The sequence below is a fragment of the Ictidomys tridecemlineatus genome, chromosome 1, assembly GCF_052094955.1.
Source record: "Ictidomys tridecemlineatus isolate mIctTri1 chromosome 1, mIctTri1.hap1, whole genome shotgun sequence".
NCBI lineage: Eukaryota > Metazoa > Chordata > Mammalia > Rodentia > Sciuridae > Ictidomys > Ictidomys tridecemlineatus.
Window position 1 is genome coordinate 121,575,461 of NC_135477.1, and position 21,598 is coordinate 121,597,058.

Consider the following 21,598-nt stretch of genomic DNA (forward strand, 5'->3'; position numbering starts at 1 on the left):
AAAGATCTCTACGATGAAAACCACAGAAAACTAAAGAAAGAAATTAAAGAAGACCTTAGAAGATGGAAAGGTCTCTCTTGTTCTTGGATAGGCAGAATTAATACTGGAAAAATTACCATACCACCAAAGGCACTACACAGATTTAATGCAATTCCAATCAAGATCCCAAAGACATTCCTCATATTCATCTGTAAAAATAAGAGACCCAGAATAATGAAAGCAATCCTTAGCAAGAAGAGTGAAGCAGGAGACAACACAATATAAGATGTTAAACTACACGACAGAGCAATAGTAACAAAAGTGACATGATATTGGCACCAAAATAGACTTGTAGGCCAATGGTACAGAATAGAGGACACAGAGACAAACCCACAAAAATGCAGTTATACCAGGCAAAGGTGCCAAAAAATATATTGGAGAAAAGATAGCTGGAAATCCATATGTAGCAAAATGAAATTAACCTCTATATCTCACCACGCACAAAACAAAACTCAACTCAAAGTGGATCAAGAACCTAGGAATTAGACCAGAGGCCCTGCACCTAATTGAAGAAAAAGTAGGCCTAAATCTTAATCATTTGGATTAGGCCCCAACTTCCTTACAAGACCCCCAAAGTGCAAAAAATAAAATCAAGAATCAATAAATGGGATACTTTCAAACTGAAAGTTTCTTCTCAGCAAAAGAAACAATCAGTGAGGTGAATGGGAGCAATTTTTACCACATGTACATCAGAGCACTAATCTCCAGGATATATAAAGAACTCAAAAAAACTTAATGCTAAAAAAAAAATAACCCAATCAATAGAACGGCCAAGGAACTGAACAGACACTTCTCAGAAGAAAATATATGATCGATCAACAAATATGTGAAAAAACGTTCAACATCTTTAGCAATTAGAGAAATACAAATCAAAAGTACTCTAAGATTTCATCTTACTCTGGTCAAAATGGCAGTTATTAAGAATACAAGCAACAACAAGTGTTGATGAGGATGTGGGGGGAAAGGCACACTCTTACAATGCTAGTGGGACTGCAAATTGGTGCAATCAATCTGGAAAGCAGTATAGAGATTCCTTAGAAAACTTGAAATGGAACCATCATTTGACCCAGCTATCCCACTCTTTGATCTATACTCAAAGGATTTAAAAACAGCATTCGACAGTGCCACAACTAAAACAATGTTGATAGAGTATAAATCACAATAGCTAAATTGTGGAACAAAACTAGATGTCCTTCAATAAATTAATGGATAAAGAAACTGTGGTATATATATATGAAGTGGAATATTACCCAGCATTAAAAAAGAATAAAATCATGGCATTTGGGGGTAAATGGATGGAGCTGGAGAATATCATGCTAAGTGAAGTAAGCCAATCCCCCTCCAAAAAAACAAAAACAAAGTCTGAATGTTTTCTCTGATAAGTGGATGCTGATCCAGAATGGGGATTGGGGAGAACATGGGAGGAACGGAGGGACTTTGGATAGGGCAAGGAGGAGGGAGGGGAAGGAAGGGGGACATGGGGGTAGGAAAGATGGTGGAATTAGATGGACATCATTACACTAGGTACATATATGAAGATATGAATGGTGTGACTCTAATTTGTGTACAACCAGAGAAATGAAAAATTGTGATCCATTTGTGCACTATGAACTGAAATGCATTCTGCTGTCATGTATAACAAATTAGAACAAATAAATTAAGTTTAGAAATAAATATAAAATACACAGAAATGCCAATGAAAATTTGGGCAATAATTGATACAAAAAATCAATGGAGAAGCTCAAGAGCAGAATGAAGGAGACAAGCAATGAATCAGTTAACTAGAATATGGGACAATAGAAATGGTCTAATCTGAACAACAGAGAGAAAGTAGACTGTTTAAAAATGAACAGAGCCCCAGGATATTGTGGAACAGTAACAAAAGATCTACCATTTGTGTCATTGGATTCTCAAGAGGAAAGGAGTAAGAGGATGAAGTTGAAATGAAATAATAGGGGCTGGGGTTGTAGTTCAGTATTAGAACAGTTACCTAGCATGTAGAAGACCCTGAGTTTGAAATCTGCCATTAAAAGGAGGAGGAGGAGGAGGAGGAGGGAGGAGGAGGAGGAAAAGAAAGACAATAAAAGGAAAGACAGATGGCTGAAAAGTTCCCTTATTTGGCAAAATGACATATAAACTCAGATAATATAAAAGCCAAACAAATCCCAAACAGGATAAACCTAGAGAAACTATACAAAAAAATATTATAGTCAAGTATTGAAAAATAAAAACAGGGAAATATCTTTAAAAGAGAAATGACACCTTACCAATAGAAACAATAACAATTTAGATATTTCTCATTGGAAACCATGAAGCACAGAAAGCTGCACAATGTTTCTCAGGTGATAGAAGAAATGAACTGTCAAGACAGGATCACATATCCATTGAAAATGACCTTCAGGAAAAGAATCCATTGCCAAAAACATGGCTAAAATAATTCTTTAAACACAAAGAAAACAGTTTTTAAAAGGAATCTTAAGAATGTTGGGAAAGAATTAAGAACACAGGAAATAAATACATGTGTAAATAATAGAGATTTTCCTTCAACTCTTGAGTTTTCTAAACTACCTTTGATGGTCAAGTCCAAAATTATAACACTCTTTGATGTGGTTATGAGTATATCTGCAGAAAATATATAAGACAATTATGTTATAAAGGGAAGAAAGTAAAGGGAGGTAAGTTCTTTACACTTTACTTGAACTGGTAAAATGATGACACTAGCATATTCCAAGTTATTTATAAATAATGTCTTGAGCAACCACCAAAAAAGCTATAGAGTGATACACTAATAAACAAAGTAGATGCATCAAGATGGAATTGTGAAGAAATGTCCCAGTAATTTATAGGAATTTAGGGAAAAGAACAGTAGTTCTGTGGCAGAGCTTTCACTTGTCATGTATAAGTTCTTGGTTTCAATATCCAGCACCACCACAACAACAAGCAAACAAACAAACAAACAAAAAGAAACAAAAGGAAAATGAGAAAGAACAACAGAAAACAAACCAACAAAAATAACACATTAAGGCTCTAACATATCAACAAGTACATTAAATGTAAATGGCTTAAATACATCAATTATAACAAAGATATGGGGAGAGTGGGTTTAAGAAATCACAACTCAATTATATATTGTCTACAAAAAATTCTATGCAGATTGAAAATTAAAATGAAAAAAATATTGTTAACATTAATAAAAGTAAAGCAGGAGTGGCTATAATTAAGTCAGATAAAGTAACATCAGAGACAGAGTGGAATATTGTAGGAGAAAGAAACATAGTAATACTAAATGTGTACATACCAAACAACAGAGCTGCAAAACATGCAAAAAGACTGATAGACTGAAAGAGAAATAGATGAATTTTCAAGTTGGAGGCTTCAAGGATCCTCTCAACAATTGATAGAAGAACTAAAGAGAAAAATCAGCAGAGTTACAGAAGAATTCAACAATATCATGAACTATTGGCATCTCAGCAGTATTTACAGAACAACTCACCTAACAACTCGATACACATTGTTGTCAAACACTCACAGAACATACACAATGTAGACCACATCCTGGCCCATTTCAAACAAACCTCAACCACTTTAAAAATGAAATTAGAGTGGGTTCTCTAACCATAATGGAATCCAATTAAAAATAAAATAAAAGGAAAATCTTCAATCACTTGGAAACTTAACAAGGCACTTGTAAATAATCTAAGAATCAAAGAGAATGTCTCAAGTGAAATTTAAAGAATGGAGTCCTAATTAGAAAAAGATATGTTCCATGAGTGTATAATTACATCAAATGAATTCTATTGTATAACTAAAAGAACTAATGAACAACAAAATAAAATACCTATAGTAATTTTTTAAATAAATAAAAACACATTGTGTTAGCCAAGCAAGGTGATACATGCCTATAATTCCAGCAATTCAGGAGTCTGAGGCAGGAGGATTGCAAGTTTGAGGCCAGTCTCAGCAATTTAGTGAGACCCATCTCCAAATAAAAGGGCTGGAGATATGGCTCAATAGTAGAGTGCCCCTGGGTTTAATTCCCAGTACAATAACAACAAATGTTGAAAGGAATGGAAAACAAAAGTACAACATATTAGTATTTGGGAGAGATAATTTACAGCACACTAAGTAAATATGTTAAAAAAGATAGAAAGTCTAAATCAATTACTCAACACTTTGGTAGTTACAACTTCCATCTTATGACTCTAGAAAGAAGATGAGAAAAATAAAACGAAGGCACGCCAAAGGAAGAAAATTATGATGATGATAGAAGCCAAAGAAATTAAAAGCAAAAATAATAGAGAAAATATATGAAACCAAGAACTAGTTCTTTTAAAAAATCAATAAAACTGACAAACCTCTAGCAACAATGATCAAAAATTTTCTTACTCCACCACATCAGATTTCAAATATAATTTAGCATCAAATTTTTTTATGTTTTCTAATTTTCCTTCAGTGTACCTCCTATTATTTGGGATATTTCTTACATGATTGTTTACATATCATCTTTTTCCTATCCCTGAATTATTGTGCTTTTCTTTTCATATAACGAAATTACAGAGAATTGTGAGAAGTCTATTTCATCCTTGAAGGGTAGTCTTTACCTTTCAATTTGGCAAACTTGAAGAATTTCTGAAAGATATAATGGAATTATAGGAAAACAAATATTTGAAACACAAAAGGGAAATCAATTTGATAAGGTATGCAATGATATAAGTTAACTAAATGAAATTAAATATAGTGTACTTTGCAAGTTTTCATAAAAGAACTTTTTCAGGACATTGGTAATAATCCAGCTAAATTAACCTTTAGAACATCTTTAATTTCAGTTCCGCACACATGAGCATAAAGAGCATAGGGCATTGTGATTTTTTTTTACATTGTCTACCATTACATGTCATTTAAAGCAAAGATTGAGATCTTGCACTTCAGATATTAAAAGAAGTTGGAGAATATGGTTAAAATTATTCACAATGAAAGCATAAATGTTCTATATCTTGAAAAAGGTGTGTATTACATGGATCAATTCATTTGTTACAATGGTACCATTAAGTTTGGTACCTTTCAATTTATGTACACATTACCTCCAGAAAAGGACAATACAAAAAGTAAATGTGTAGTGGAGGTAGAAACTGAAGAGAAAGTTACAGATAAGACAAGACAATGTTGTGAAACTAAATGATGTGTTTGCTTTGTATATGTTGGAAATTTTCCATAATACAAATATTTTAAATATTTCCTTGTGAGAACATGTTTATGAAAACCAAGTCAATTCAAAGTCACTCAAGCAAATCAAATTAAAGCAAAAAGGATAAAATCAGAGACGCATTCTCCTGCAGATATCTAATGTAATCAATCCACTTTCTGTAAAAAGGCAAGTTCTTCACATATCCAGCTGATATCTTTTGGGAGGATGTTCAGATACTTTCTTCTTTCTCTCTGCCATGATTATCATTGTCCTCAAAGATATTTCCCTGATATAAATTGAACACATACTGTACTACTGATGAAGGTTGCTTTTAAATGAGAAATAATTCAACAAGCAGTATTGAGGACACCTGATGTGCTGCAATCATACAGAGTGAGTACAGGACTTTGGAAGACAAGATTGCTGGAATCAGAATTTCAGTCCCCACTCAGAAGGATGCATTTAGAAGTGAGCCATAAATTGCCTTGTTTCAGAAAATAAACTAAATCCATCTGATCATCATGATTGTTGGTTTTGTCTCGTCAATTCCTTTTTCTTGTTCATATCCTCAAGGGATAGTCCATTCTCAGTAATATTTAGTGAGTGAGTCCTGGAGGCGAGTCACATTGATATTCTATATCCTTATGGCTTTATATATCTGATTTACCCATAAAATGACCGTAGCTTTTCAGACTGTTTTATTTAGTTTTATTTGTTTTACCTGGCATTGAAGTATTTGGAAAATATCTTCATTTTTAGTTTTGCATCATCTTGGCTCTTCTGTGAAGTAAATTTTTCTTGACCTCAGTGGATTTCACCTCTAAATAAATGAAATCCACCATAAATAAATTATGCTTGGCATATTTCATGTTCTTATATTTGCACTTTATCCATGCTTTCAGGATATTTAGAAAAATGTTGCCAGTTGTGGTGGTGCATGCCTATACTCCCAGCAGCTAGGGTGATTGAGGCAAGAGGATCACAAGTTCAAGGCCAGTCCCAACCACTTAGTGAGATCCTAAGCAACCCTGTCTGGGGATGTGGCGCAGAGGTTAACTCCTGGGTTAAATCCCCAGTACCAGAGAGAGGACAGAAGAGAGAAGAAATAAAAAGGGAGAGGAGAGAGGAATGAGGAGAGAAGAAAGGAGATGGAATAATTTTCAATTTATCTGAGGAGAAACTGGTGGGATAAAGTGAGCATAGTCACAATGTTCTGTCATTGAATTCCATGGTTTTCACTCAAATGTTAAGATACCTTTTCACATCAACTTATTTGACCTATATTTATAGGACCTGGATAAGAAAATATGACAAAGGTAGTTCTTGAATGTCTTCTTTTGCATTGTGATATATTCATAGGAAAAGGACATTTTTTATCATTGTAACCAATATGAGGAGAGTTTGAGAAAATGTTAGATCAAAATACACAAGACTCTTCAAACTATGACCAATTCTATTAATACAAAATGAAGATTAACACTAAGAAGCTTCTGACAAATATAATTGATTATTCCTAATTCCTTTTCTGAAACATTTAACTTACTTTGATGCTTCTGTCATAAGTAACTCTTGGTTTCAACTTTTCTTCTAACAGCCTAATTGTTTTCTTTACTGTGCACACATCACCACATTACAAAGTAAGTAGGTTGTTCGTGCCATTTGAGTCATATAATTTAGAAAATTCATTGTCTGTTTTACAATTAGTGTGTTAAACATCTTTTACAATTTGAATAGTGTGTTGATGAGTTTGTTTGGACAGCTAAATAATGTACTTTATGGACTGGGCATGTGGTTCAGTGTTATAGGCCTTGTTCAGCATGCACAAAGCCCTAGGCTCAATCCTCAACATGGACAAAAAAAAATTTTTTTTACCCTGCTTATGAAAGATAAATTGTACTTCTAAAGAATCAAAGTTGATTATAGGAGTTTGTTACCTAAGAGAGTGATTCTTAAACATTAATATGCATCAGAATCACAATGAGAATCACATAGGGGAAAAGATTGAAGTGTAGATTTCCCTTAGCATCAGACAGTTTGATTGAAATATCTGGAGGGAGCCAAGGAATTGACTTTAAAAACAAAAATTTTAAAACACGCACACAAACAAGCCTTCCAAACAACTCCTTATGCCTGTGCTTCACACACTCCATTTGAGTAACACTGATTCAAACTAAGCTCAGATTTCAGAAGCATTGTTAACTTGAAAATACCTCATGAAGTTAACAACTTGACCGCGTGGTGGCGGTACAGGCTAAGAGAATGAATAAAAGCTCTGAAGATTTGGTGGACTCCCACTTCACCCAGAAACCAAAGAAAGAGAAAATACAGAACACATTTACAGCTAGAGCTAAGATAGATGTAATCAGTAAGGGAGTCGTAGCTGGATAAGCTATAAGGAGGAATTAAAAATCTATATACAACAAAGACATTTCAAAGGGTCTGTGGTCGATCTGGAACTGGGAGCTGAAAAGGATTTCCCCCTCTGGAATTGGAATCAGACATAACAATGGAGATGGTGAAAACAAAAATACAGCACAAGAAAAGGCAAGTGGCTACCTTTATTATACTGATGCTTTTGTGGGAGGTGGGTTCAGAATCGGTTCAGTATTCCATAATGGAGGAGACAGAAAGTGGCACGTTTGTGGCTAACTTGACAAAGGACCTGGGACTTAAGGTGGGAGAGCTGGCAGATCGGAGCGCCCGTGTTGTTTTCAAAGGAAGCAGGCAACATTTGCAGCTTGACCCACAGACCCATGATTTGCTGCTAAATGAAAAACTGGACCGGGAGGAACTCTGTGGCTCCACTGAGCCCTGTGTGCTACCTTTTCAGGTGTTACTGGAAAACCCCTTGCAGTTTTTTCAGGCTACCTTACGAGTCAGAGATATAAATGACCATGCTCCAGAGTTTCCAGCCAGAAAAATGCTCCTGAAAATATCAGAAATTACTATGCCAGGAAAGATATTTCCTTTGAAAATGGCGCAGGATTTAGACGTTGGCAGCAACAGCCTCCAAAGCTACACCATCAGCTCCAACCCTCACTTCCACGTTCTTACCAGCAATCGCAGCGACGGCAGGAAATTCCCAGAGCTAGTGCTTGACAAAGCATTGGATCACGAGGAGCAGTCCCAATTCAGACTAACCCTGACTGCCCTGGATAGTGGGTCTCCGACCCTATCGGGAACTTCAGAGATTCAAATCATGGTTTTGGACATCAATGACAATGTCCCTGAGTTTACTCAGGAGCTCTATGAGGCGCACATCTCCGAGAACAAACACCCTGGCTCCCTGGTAATTACCGTCTCAGCCAGAGATTTAGATGCGGGATCATTTGGGGAGGTATCTTACACCTTATTTCAAGACGATGACATTAACCAACCCTTTGAAATAAATGCAATAAATGGAGAGATTCGACTGAGAAAACCTTTGGATTTTGAAGAATTTCAATCTTATCATGTGGATATTGAGGCCACAGATGGTGGGGGCCTAACCGGAAAATGCTCTTTAATCGTTCAGGTCCTGGACGTGAATGACAATGCTCCTGAATTGACTGTGTCCTCACTTAACAGCCCTATAGCTGAAAACTTGCCAGGAATAATAGTGGCAGTTTTCAGTGTTTCTGATGCAGATTCTGGACCTAACCAAGAAGTAATTTGTTCCATAGACGACAATCTCCCCTTTCTTCTAAGACCTTCAGTGGAAAATTTCTATGCTCTGGTAACAGATGGAGCTCTGGACAGAGAGACCAGAGCCGAGTACAACATCACCATCACGGTCACCGACTTGGGGACACCCAGGTTGAAAACCGAGCACAGCATAACCATCCACGTCTCTGACGTCAACGACAACGCCCCTGCCTTCACGCAAACATCCTACACGCTGTTGGTGCGCGAGAACAACCAACCCGCCCTGAACATAGGCAGTGTCAGCGCCACAGACAGAGACTCAGGCACCAATGCCCAGATCACCTACTCGCTGCTGCCAACCCAGAACCCGCACCTGCACCTTGCCTCGCTGGTTTCCATCAACGCAGACAATGGGCAGCTGTTCGCGCTGAGGGCGCTGGACTTCGAGGCCCTGCAGGCATTCGAGTTCCGCGTGGGCGCCACAGACCAAGGCTCTCCCGCGCTCAGCAGCCAGGCGCTGGTGCGAGTGGTGGTGCTGGACGACAATGACAACTCGCCCTTCGTGCTGTACCCAATGCAGAACGCCTCTGCGCCCCGCACTGAGCTGGTGCCCAGGGCGGCAGAGCAGGGCTACCTGGTCACCAAGGTGGTGGCAGTGGACAGAGACTCGGGCCAGAACGCCTGGCTGTCATACCAGCTGCTCAAGGCCACGGAGCCAGGGCTGTTTGGCGTGTGGGCGCACAATGGCGAGGTGCGCACCACCAGGCTGCTGAGCGAGCGCGACGCAGCCAGGCACAGGCTGGTGGTGCTGGTCAAGGACAATGGCGAGCCTCCGCTGTCTGCCAGTGTCACGCTGCACGTGCTGCTGGTGGATGGCTTCTCCCAGCCCTACCTGCCGCTCCCGGAAGTGGCGCCCGAGCGCGCGCAGGGGGACTCGCTCACTGTCTACTTGGTCATCGCCTTGGCGTCGGTGTCATCTCTCTTCCTCTTCTCTGTGCTGGTGTTCGTGGTTGTGAGGCTGTGCAGGAGGCGCAGGGCGGCGCCGCTTGGTGTCTGCTCTGTGCCTGAGGGCCACTTTCCTGGTCACCTGGTGGACTTTAGTGGCACTGGGACCCTGTCCCAGAGCTACCAGTATGAGGTGTGTCTGGCTGGAGACTCTGGGTCTGGTGAGTTCAAATTCTTGAAGCCTATTATCCCCAACTTACCCCCTTAGGGAACTGGAGGGAAATTGAGGAAAGTCCCACCCTTCAGAATAGCCTCCTATTCTGTGAAATATTGTATTACTATACTAAACCCTACTTAATTAAGTTTAGATATGTTCTCTTTTTTTGTAGTTGTGGATAGACATAATGCTTTTATTTTATTATTTGTTTATTTTCATGTGGTGCTGAGGATGGAACCCAGTGCCTCACCAATGCTAGGCAAGTGCTCTGCCAGTGGGGTACAGCAGCAGCTCCTGGAAATGTTCTTTAACTTAAATTCATGTTATTGATTCATGTTTTGATTCTCCCATTCTTTTATTACTATTCATTATGATGAAATTTTAGAAGAAAAGTCAGATACCAGAGATGTACCATATTTATCCATTATCGATGTGCTTCATCTTTTTTATTACTCTCACCTACTTTTTAATTAATTAATTTTAATTGGGTATATATGACATCAGAATGCATTTTGATTGTACACAATTGAAACACAACTTTTCATTTATCTGGTTGTACATGATGTAGCAACTCTCATCTACTTTTGACAACTGAAATAAAAAGTAATTTTTTTAGTAATTAAGACATTTAAAATTACCTGTCCTTTCAAAAAACTGTATTCCAAAATCCTTACAATCCTATTTGTAAGAATTGGTTACAGTCATTTCTCTACTACTTTGGAGAACTATTTTCAAATTGTATTTGAAAGTATTTAATCTCCCAAAGGAAGTCTCATTTTGAGATAACTCCACCAGTGTGTATGTAACTCTAAATGCTAAGACAGATAAATGTAAAAATAGCCATTCATACTTATATGTATATCAGTACACCATAATAATTAATACTTTCTTTGAATATAGACTTTGCTGAACTGTCAACACATAAAATTGCAATTTGTAAACCTCATATAAGAATATGATGGTATTTTTTCTTAACACTAAGCTAATTACAAATGATTAATAAATATTTGCTTAATGTTATTAAAATTTCAGTAATGATGGTTTAAAATTGATTAAAGTAATGTTAATATCTTCTTTACAATAAACTACCCTTGCCAATGAGTGAAGTTATTAAATATTTCTTATGTTCTTATTTTTGTTTAACAGTTTCAAAGTTCAAAGGTACTGTTTTGTAAAATCCAAATTATATTTTTAAATTTCTCTGGTTTTCAAGCTTTTGTTTGTGATACTAGCCAAGAACTAAGTCCTGTATTAGACTGATTATTAAGGAATATCAGACTTTCCTTTCTATTGCTGTGTAAGCATCTTTTATCTCTATTAGCCACAAAACCATTTACATTCACAGGTTAACCTAACATTTTCTCTTTTTGTATCAGTTATGTTTGTGATTTTTTAATGAAAATTTTCATTTCAACTTGCTACAAAAGGCAGACAATTCACATTAAATGACAAGTGAACTTTTATTTTTATACTTAATTAGAACGAAAGTAGGTCTCACTGTATTTTGTAACCAAATAAGTCCAATTTTTATGGATGATTGCCAATTGGCTTGAAGAGTGTTGATAACATTTACTATTTGAAATTTTCAGATACTTATCCTTTCCTCTGTCAAATAGAATTATTTTTTGTTGAGAAGATTTTTCCTCTTTCACTAGTCACACTCCAACCACATGGCATTAGTTGGAACTTTGTTCTTTTTCTTTCTTTTAAAATTTTATTTTAAATTTTTTCTTGTTTTTTTTTGTAATTTTTTATTTGTTCTTCTTAGATATACATGACCGTAGAGTGTATTTTGTAGTTTTTCAATTCCCAGGACTCCATAGGCCAGAAAATGTACACCAGAATAGACTCCTGTCTAGTGCAAAAGGTCAAAACACTTCCCCCAGAAAGTATATTTTTTACTTTTTTGTCTTTATTGTCTTTTTCAAGTTTGTAGAAAAGACATTGCCTGAAGTCTGAGCTTACACTGTTTGAAGTAAAATGAGTGGGTATTTTCTCTTTAGTTCACTGGGCATTACATCCAGTGGGTTTATGAAGGGAAAAAAAAGCCTAGAACCTATTTAAGCCTAGGACTGAGAAGAAAACACATTTTAATTTTTTTCATGAGTTATAGTTACTTTGCAATTTAGGAACAGAAATCAGATTTTAAAAATCATAATTTTGCCTGATGAAATGTACAAATTAATATCTGTAATAGAAATAAATTCCACAAGACAAAAAAAATTGTTTCATTTACTGTTGATCCTTAGAAGCTAAAAGATTGCCTGCACAAGTAAATATTTGTTAAATGAATTTGCCTCAGCAGAGTTTGTTTACTGGATTTTATTTTACTTAGGACTATATATTACTTTAGTTTTTATAACTATTAGCTACCTGAATAATACTGCAAAATGGGTTCAGGAAAGGGGATTGTATAAATACTATGACCTAAAATTTTTGGTAGCTCTTGCTATGTACTTTGAAATAAAAAATTATCTGAATTTGTAAAGCAGAACGCTTGGTGGCGCTGCAGGCTAAGAGAGTGAAAAACTGCAGCCAGTGACTCCTTGAAAACTGAACAGTTTCCGGCAGTTTAAAAAGGAACCGTGTTACATTTCTAGGGGTAAGAATATTTCAAAGAAGCAGCTCCCCCTATGCCAATCGTATTTTTTAAAAAAAAGATTAACTTACCATTATTAAGTCTAGATAGCGGAGTTGGATACAAATCAATTATTGTGTATTAAAATACTGAATCTTTTGGACCCGAAGGAACAATGGAGTCTCCGCTCCCCAAAGCGCCTCAGAAAAGGCAAGTGACCATCATTGTTTTCTTGTTTCTACTGTGGGAGGTGGGCGGTGTAACCGTTAAGTATTCCATTCTAGAAGAAAGAGACAGCGGTTCTTTTGTGTCCAACCTAGAAAACGATCTAGGGCTGGGCATAGGGGAGCTGGCCAAGAGGGGCGCCCAGATTCTTTCCAAAGGGAACAAACAGCACTTAGAGCTTGAACAAAAGAGTGGGAATTTGCTCCTAAAAGAAAAATTGGATCGAGAGGAGTTGTGCGGGGACACGGAGCCATGTATACTGCATTTCCAGGTGTTAGTGAAAAACCCGGTGCAGTTTATTCAAGGTGAACTACACCTCCAAGATGTAAATGACCATGCCCCAGAATTCTTGGGAAAGGAAATCCTCCTTAAAATCGCGGAAAGCAGCCATCCAGGGACTCTGTTTCCTTTGGAAATAGCTCAAGATTTGGACGTTGGTAGCAACACAGTTCAGAACTACATAATTAGCAGCAACTCCCATTTTCACCTTCTCACTCGCAATCACAGCGACGGCAGGAAATATCCCGAGCTGGTGCTGAAAAAGGCCCTGGACCGAGAGGAGCAACCCGAGTTCAGGTTAACCCTCACAGCTCTGGATGGTGGGTCTCCGCCCAGAACTGGGACTTGCCAGGTTCTCATCCTGGTTCTGGACATCAATGACAATGCCCCTGAATTTGCTCAAGGACTCTACCAGGTGCAGATCCCAGAGAACAGCCCTGTAGGTTCCCTTGTCATAATCGTCACCGCTAGAGATTTAGATGCTGGGATCTATGGGGAGCTCACCTACTCATTTTTCCAATCCCCAAATCAAGTCATTCAGGCCTTTGAAATAAATAAAGCCTCAGGAGAAATTAGATTAAAAAAACTGTTGGATTTTGAAGAAATAGACTCTTACCACATAGAAATTGAGGCCTCAGATGGTGGAGGTCTTTCAGGAAAATGCACTGTCACCATAGAAGTGATGGATGTAAATGACAATGCCCCTGAACTGACTATGTCATTACTCGTCAGTGATATTCCAGAAAATTCCCCAGAAACTGTAGTCGCTATTTTCGAAATTTCAGATCCAGATTCTAAAGACAATGGAAAAATGATGTGTTCCATTCAAGACCATCTACCCTTTCTTCTGAAACCCACAGTAGAAAACTTCTACACTTTAGTCACAGAAGGAGCACTGGACAGAGAAACCAGAGCTGAGTACAACATTACTATCATGGTCACCGACTTGGGGACACCCAGGTTGAAAACCGAGCACAGCATAACCATCCACGTCTCTGACGTCAACGACAACGCCCCTACCTTCACGCAAACATCCTACACACTGTTGGTGCAAGAGAACAACCAACCCGCCCTGCACATAGGCAGTGTCAGCGCCACAGACAGAGACTCAGGCACCAATGCCCAGATCACCTACTCACTGCTGCCAACCCAAGACCAGCACCTGCCCCTCGCCTCGCTGGTCTCCATCAACGCAGACAATGGGCAGCTGTTCGCATTGAGGACACTGGACTTTGAGGCCCTGCAGGCGTTCGAGTTTCACGTGGGCGCCACAGACCAAGGTTCGCCCGCGCTCAGCAGCCAGGCGCTGGTGCGAGTGGTGGTGCTGGACGACAATGACAACTCGCCCTTCGTGCTGTACCCAATGCAGAACGCCTCTGCGCCCTGCACAGAGCTGGTGCCCAGGGCGGCAGAGCAGGGCTACCTGGTCACCAAGGTGGTGGCAGTGGACAGAGACTCGGGCCAGAACGCCTGGCTGTCATACCAGCTGCTCAAGGCCACGGAGCCAGGGCTGTTTGGCGTGTGGGCGCACAATGGCGAGGTGCGCACTGCCAGGCTGCTGAGTGAGCGCGACGCGGCCAGGCACAGGCTGGTGGTGCTGGTCAAGGACAATGGCGAGCCTCCGCTGTCTGCCAGCGTCACGCTGCACGTGCTGCTAGTAGATGGCTTCTCCCAGCCCTACCTGCCGCTCCCCGAAGTAGCGCCTGAGCGCGCACAGGGGGACTCACTCACTGTCTACTTGGTCATCGCCTTGGCGTCGGTGTCGTCGCTCTTCCTCTTCTCTGTGCTGGTGTTCGTGGTTGTGAGGCTGTGCAGGAGGCGCAGGGCGGCGCCTCTGGGTGTCTGCTCTGTGCCTGATGGCCACTTTCCTGGCCGCCTGGTGGATGTCAGTGGCACCGGGACCCTGTCTCAGAATTATCCATATGAAGTTTACCTGGCGGGAAGCTCTGAGACTAGTGAGTTCCAAGTTCTTAAACCAATGCTCCCCAACTTACTGGGTGAAGGTGCTGATAAGAATACCGAAGAAAACCCTAACTTGAGGAATCATTTTGGGTTCAATTAGTAATGTGATTTTGACAATATGAGATAAATTATTATATTCACTAGTCTTGTAAATTCTTTACCCTTTCATTCAGATAAAGTACTAACATGTGGTAGTAATCATTGTATTTATAAGAATTTCAACCTGTAGTACTATTTTTTCATTGTTTCCATTTCTTAGGTATCTCATATAATGCACGTGGACACAATAGCAGAGAAATCAAGTGGCGTTTTTTCATTTGGTCCTGTTTTTGCAAGTCACAGATATTTTCAGGTTTATTTTTCAACTTATTCGTTGGTACCTTTTTATGATTAAAATAATCATTCTCCAAACTTACTGATTACCCACAAGAATTATTTGTAATTAATGTCTCTTAGTTTTAAAAAAATAGTTTTCATTTATGCAATAAATTTAAGTGACTTTATAAATTGTGTTTCTGTTGTTTTGTTTCAAAAACATAATTGTCTTTCTCAAAGAAACCAATATTTTATCTGGATGGTGTTACCTAAGTTAAGTTCGGCTGCAGCAAAATAAGGGGGAGGTGACGAATAACTTGTGTAGGTTGATACAGCAGGAGTGGAAGCCATTTATTGTAGGACAACAGAGCTATTTATACATTTTGCACAGCTTATCTTAATTAGCATAAACTAGATACATCAGTCAACCAATAAGGAATCTCCACACTTAATGGCTGCTTTTGTTACTTCTCAAACCACTCCCTCTGGCATTTTGCCAGGCACCATCTAGACTTGTTTACAAACTCTATGATTCCCCTGGCAAAATACCAGGTGTTATTTTGACTTGTTTAGAGACCTTAACATGGTGTTTACTTAAGTTGAGTAGTTTCTTTCAAAATTGATATCATTCAGTTAGGTGACCTATTATTTTATGGGATTTAATATCTATTACGTGAAAAATTTTAAAACATTGGTAGACTTGTGACTACTTTTTCATTATAAATGGGTTTGGTACTGAAGGATTCTTATTTTTCAAATTATATTTACTCTCATCATTCAAACATATATAATAAGTACAAAAATAAGATTAACATAATAATTCTGCTATCCAGAAATAATTTAAGTAACATCATTCTAAAATATTCTATTTGGACTGAGGGTGTAGCTCAGTGGTAGCTCACCTAATGAGCAGTCAAAAAGCTGAGTTCCATACCCAAGACCACATAAAAAGAGTATAAATAAAATATACCTCTAAATATAAATGAGTGAATTGTTGGGTGGAGATAATTTATAAAACTGATAATAAACTGATAGTTTCTAATTAAAATTATTAGATAAAATGTAATAAAATGAGAAATTATAAAACTTTCTTAGGCTTAGACAAATAATATCTGTGAGATTTGAAAACAAGATTATGATGCATATGAAGAACAGCAAATGTATCTCAGTGGTTATTCAGTGGTTAGTCAATCCCCAGCTCTGCCCCAAAATTGCTGCTGTAGTGCATACTAAGAAATTAGCATCATTTAACTGTTTTGTTTAAAAATGAGAAAATAGTGCTGGGAATGTAGCTTAGTGATAGAGTGCTTACTTAGCATATGTGAGACCTTGGGTTTGATCTCCAGCACTGAAAAAACAAGTACATAATAATAAAGTAAAAATGAGCAAATAAACACTTTTAAATCTCCTCTCTCTTCATCATGCTTATATTTTGTGTGATATATACCTATATATTACCTTATCAATATTTGTAACATTTACAATATATTTGAAAAGATAACTTCTATAATCAGCCATTTTATATTTTTAATTGAAATTCATATAATGCTACATTTTTAAATTTCATTTGACTGCCCAGAGGTAATCACTTTTGATATTTGTATCTGTTCTTCCCTATTTACTTTTTTTTAATAAGACATGGTTTGTTTTGTTGTTGGCTTTAAATTTTTGCAATGCTGGGGATAGAAACCAGGGCTCACATATTCTGGATGAGTGCTCTACAACTGAACTACCTCTCCAGCCACTACTTCTGTATTTCTAAATAATATGTCTATAAACTGCTTTTTTCTATTTTCAGTTTTAGATATCCTTTACTTCCTTTCTTAAACAGCACACACAAACATTCACACATACACATATACTTTTACATTTTCTCTACTCCATCCTCCAAATTAGAAATATCATAATTGTTTATATTGTGTATAAATAATTAATACTATGCAAATATTGATTACATCTGAGCCTCAAGAGGAAAAAAGAAAAGCCACTTTGTTTAGCCTTAAATTAACAGTTGCCTCCTTTTTCATCTTATTTACTTTTCTATCTACATAGTTTTAAGGTATTCCCATGCTTTCTAAAATCTAAAGCTCACAATTTGATATTTAGACTCAAAAAGATATCTATTAGTTTCATTCTTTTCTCTTCAAGCCACTCTAGAGCAAAATAAACTCCTGTTCAACAGTATACTATTTGTTCTCTAGACCTATTGCATAGCTAGTAGTTTGCATTATCCTCATAATGGGAATCTTATCTTCCTTTTGCATTTGATTCCATTTTCTGGATTTTCTACTTCTCTCTTATTATTTTCTTTGGAATTCCTAAAGAATATTTGCTATTAATGAATTGAGAGATTGAATATCTTAAAATTCTAGATGTCAAAAGATTCAGTGTGGAGATTTTATTATGTGCAAAGTTATAGGTGGAATTATTTGCTGCTAGTACTTTGAAGGCATTCCTCCTCTGTCTTTTAATCTCCAGTGTCGAATATGCATTAACATTCTGACCATCCATGTTTTTCTGAGAACCACTGTTTTCCCTCTGGGTCTCTGGATCTCAACCAGAGCAATTTTACCACCCAGAGACATTTGGCAATGTCTGGAAACATTTTGATATTCACAACTGTAGGCCATTCTTCTCCTTGTTAAATATTCCACAATCCATGGATCAGCTTCCCACAAAGAATTAACTGACCTCAAATGCCAGTAGTGTTGAGGCTGAGAAACTTTATATGAATTTACCTTCTTATATATAGCACCAGCATTCTAGAATTTCACTATTGTGTTATAGTGGAAAAAAATTTTGTCACTCATTGTGCTAGGTACTCAGTGAGACCTGTCAATCTTGAGATGTACTCTTCAAACTAGGACATGTTTAAGAATTTGTGGGTTTGTTTTGTCATTTAAAAAATTATTTCCTCCACTCAATGTTCTTTGTTTTCTATAACTCCTTTTAATTTATAGTGAGCTCCTGGGTTGATATTTAATGTTTCTTCTTTCTTTTCCCCTTTGTTTAAAAAAATAACATTTTATGTTGAACCATCCTTGCTTCATTTGATCATGGTGAATAATCTTTGTGTGTATGTGTGTGGATGTGTAGAGGGGTGATGGTAGGTTGAACCCAGGGCCAAATGCATGCTATACAAGTGCTCTCTCACTAAGCCACACCCCTAGTCCGTGAATAATCTTTTAAATGTGCTATTAGAACAGTTTGCCAGTATTTTGCTAGATCCAATCTGCCAGTATTTTGTTCATTAAGGATATTGCCTTTCAGTTTCCTACTTTTTGTGTGTATATGGAGCTAGGGATCTAACCCAAGACCTTGTGCATGCAAGGCAAGCATTCTATCAACTGAACTATATCTCCAGCTCTAGTTTCTTATTTTTACTGTGTCCTTGTCCAGTTTTGGTATCGGAGTATATGTTGGGAAGAATTCCTTTCTCTTCCTTTTTTTGTGATAATTTAAGAAATTTGGTGTTATGTATTCTTTTAATGTTTGGTGGGATTCAGTAGTGAAGATGTCTAGTTCCGGGCTTTTCTTTGATGGGAGACTTTTTACTACTGATTCAATCTTGTTAGTTGTTGTGAGACTCTTTGGATTTTCACTATTTTTTCATGATTCAATCTGGGTAAGGTTTTTATGTCCAGGAATTTTTGCATTTCTTCTAGATGATCAAATTTATTAGCATATAACTGATCATAATACTCTCTAATGAACCTTTATAGTTATTTCCATGGTATCAGTTGTAATGTTTCCTTTTTAATCTCTGATTTTACTTGAGTCATCTATTTTCCTTAATCTAGGTAAGGTTTGTCAGTTTTATTCATTTTTTTTGAAGAACCAGCTTTTTATTTCATTGATGTTTGGCATTGTTTTTTTTAGTCTCTATTTCTCCTTGGATCTTTTATTTATTTTATTTTATTATTTTTTTGTGATACTAGGGATAAAACCCATGTTTTCTCTACTGCTATAGAGCAAATCCAGTCCTTTTTTAACATTTTGAGACAGGGACTATTTTCAAGCCTGGCCTCAAAGTTACATCCTCCTGCCTCAGCCTCCCAAGTAGCTGGGATTACAGATGTGCATTACTCCACCCAGCTGAATTACCCTTTGATCTTTAATATTTCTTTGCTTATACTAATATTGGGTTGGGTTTGTGTTTTTCTAATTCCTTAAAAGGCAGCAACAGGTTGTTTATATAAGATTGTTCTGCTTTTTTCACATAGGCACTATTGCTATGAACTTCCCTCTAAGTATGGCTATTGCAGTACCCCATAGGCTTTGGTATGTTGTGTCTCTATTTTCATTGGTTTGAAATATTTTTTAAATTTCCTTCTTGATTTCATCCTTGATCTGTTGACTTAACAGTAAGTTGTTTAATATTCACTTTTTCTTATAGTTGTTATTATCCTTCATACTTATTTTCCTGGATTCTAGCAAATATTCTCCCTTATTTTTGCATGCTTTTGACTGAATTTTAAACTTTTGATATCAGTTTTACTTTCAAAAGCTATTTTTTTGTTCAATGAATTTTTATTTTGACAGAAGCCTTCTGGTTTTAAATTCTTTGGTGAGCTATAATTCATATACCATAACAATAACCCTTAAAAATAGAATCCATTGGATTTTTAGTATATGCAAAATGTTGTACAGTTATTACCACTAATTCCAGAACATTTTCACTTGTTACCCCCAAAATCCAGTGGCCAATAGCAACCACTTTCATAACCTCCTTCCTCTAACCTCTAGGAACCATTAATCAATTTTCTATCTCTTTGGTGTTCTGGACATTTCATATAAATGGAATAACACAATATGTAACTATTTGTGTCTAGATTCCTTTGCTTAGCATAATGTTTTCAAGGTTCATCTATGAATTAGTATGTATCAGTACTTCTTTCCTTTTTGTGGTTGAATAATATTTCATTGTATGAACGTGCTATATTTTGTCCATTCTTCAGTGATAGATATTTATTTGGGTTTATGTCTATTCTTGGTTATTATTAATAATACTGCTATGTACATTCATGTGTAAGTTTTTGTGTGGACATATGTTTTCAATTCTCTTGAAATTGAAGATTAAAATATACTGAAAATTAGAATTGCTAGGTCATATAGTGGCTATGCATAACTTTTGAGTTATCGTCAAAACTGTTTTCCAAATTGACTGAAGTATTTTATATTTCTATCCATAGTATATGAGGGATCCAATTTCTACACATCCTCTTGTTATTTTTCTTTCTAACTCTTGCTATCCTAAAAAGTAGGAAATAGCATCACTGTGGTTTGATTTGTAGTTCCCAAATAAATAATGATGTTGTGCATTTTTTCAAATACTTGTTGATCATTTAAGTATCTTATTTGGGAAAATGTCAACTCAGATCCTTTGCTGATTTTATCATTGAATTTTTATTTTTTAATTATTTTTAATGCCTTTATTTTATTTGTTTAATTTTATGTGGTCCTGAGGATTGAACCCAGTGCCTCATGCATGCTAGGCAAGCACTCTACCACTAAGCTACAGGCCAGCCCAAATTTTTATTTTTTACTGTTGAATTGTAATAATTCTTTAAATATTATGGACTAGACTCTTATCAGATATATTATTTTTAGATATTTCTCCATTCTCTATCATTACTATTTTCCTTTGAAGCACAAAAGCTTTTTTAAAAAATTTATGTAGCCCAAATTATCTTTTTTTTGTTATTGTTGTTATAGAATGCATGAGAATTACAGACTACCACACTTGTTAAGCCAAATTGAAAGGGGGGAAAAAGCCTTTTAATGAGCATGCCAGGCAAGCGGTTAGGAGCAGGCTAATGTTTCAAAGAACTCCCAGCACCTGAATTTTGGAAGTACAGAATTTATGAAGGCAAAACCCAAAACCCACAAGGATAATTGATGTACATGTGCCCAGAAAAGAACTTTTTGAGACATATTTTGATTATATGAGAATTGTTTTGATTAGTCATTTTTGTTATATATTAGGGCTATAGTCAAGAACATGGGAAGGTCCTGCTGAAGTGTCAACATAGGCAGCTGTCAGGAGGCTGAAAAGAAAACATTTTAAGCAAGCATACAGTGAAGTCAGGTCAGAACAAAATGGTGTTACTTTTGTTCTATTTCATTTCAATTGTTGCTTGTACTTCAGTTGTTATTATCTAAGAAATCATTGCCTTATGCAAGATCATGAAGGTTTACACTTTTTCTTCTAAGGGTTTTATGGTTTGAG

General features: G+C 36.9%; 2 protein-coding genes across 2 annotated transcripts; both read left to right on the top strand.

Annotated features, from left to right (window-relative positions):
• The first annotated feature begins 1,549 nt into the window (after positions 1–1,549).
• On the top strand, positions 1,550–10,180 carry LOC144377130 (protocadherin beta-6-like). The gene has a single exon (XM_078046641.1). The coding sequence runs from the start codon at positions 7,731–7,733 to the stop codon at positions 10,059–10,061; it is 2,331 nt and encodes a 776-aa protein (XP_077902767.1). The 5' UTR covers positions 1,550–7,730; the 3' UTR covers positions 10,062–10,180.
• Positions 10,181–10,192: 12 nt separating this feature from the next.
• On the top strand, positions 10,193–15,561 carry LOC101965721 (protocadherin beta-17). Its single transcript, XM_005324262.5, has one exon. It carries the CDS (start codon positions 12,764–12,766, stop codon positions 15,152–15,154), a length of 2,391 nt encoding a protein of 796 aa, XP_005324319.2. The 5' UTR covers positions 10,193–12,763; the 3' UTR covers positions 15,155–15,561.
• The last annotated feature ends 6,037 nt before the right edge of the window (positions 15,562–21,598 follow it).

Excerpts from the sequence above, each read along its gene's own strand:
- LOC144377130 (XM_078046641.1), top strand. The coding sequence starts at position 7,731 with ATGGAGATGGTGAAAACAAAAATACAGCACAAGAAAAGGCAAGTGGCT.
- LOC101965721 (XM_005324262.5), top strand. The coding sequence starts at position 12,764 with ATGGAGTCTCCGCTCCCCAAAGCGCCTCAGAAAAGGCAAGTGACCATC.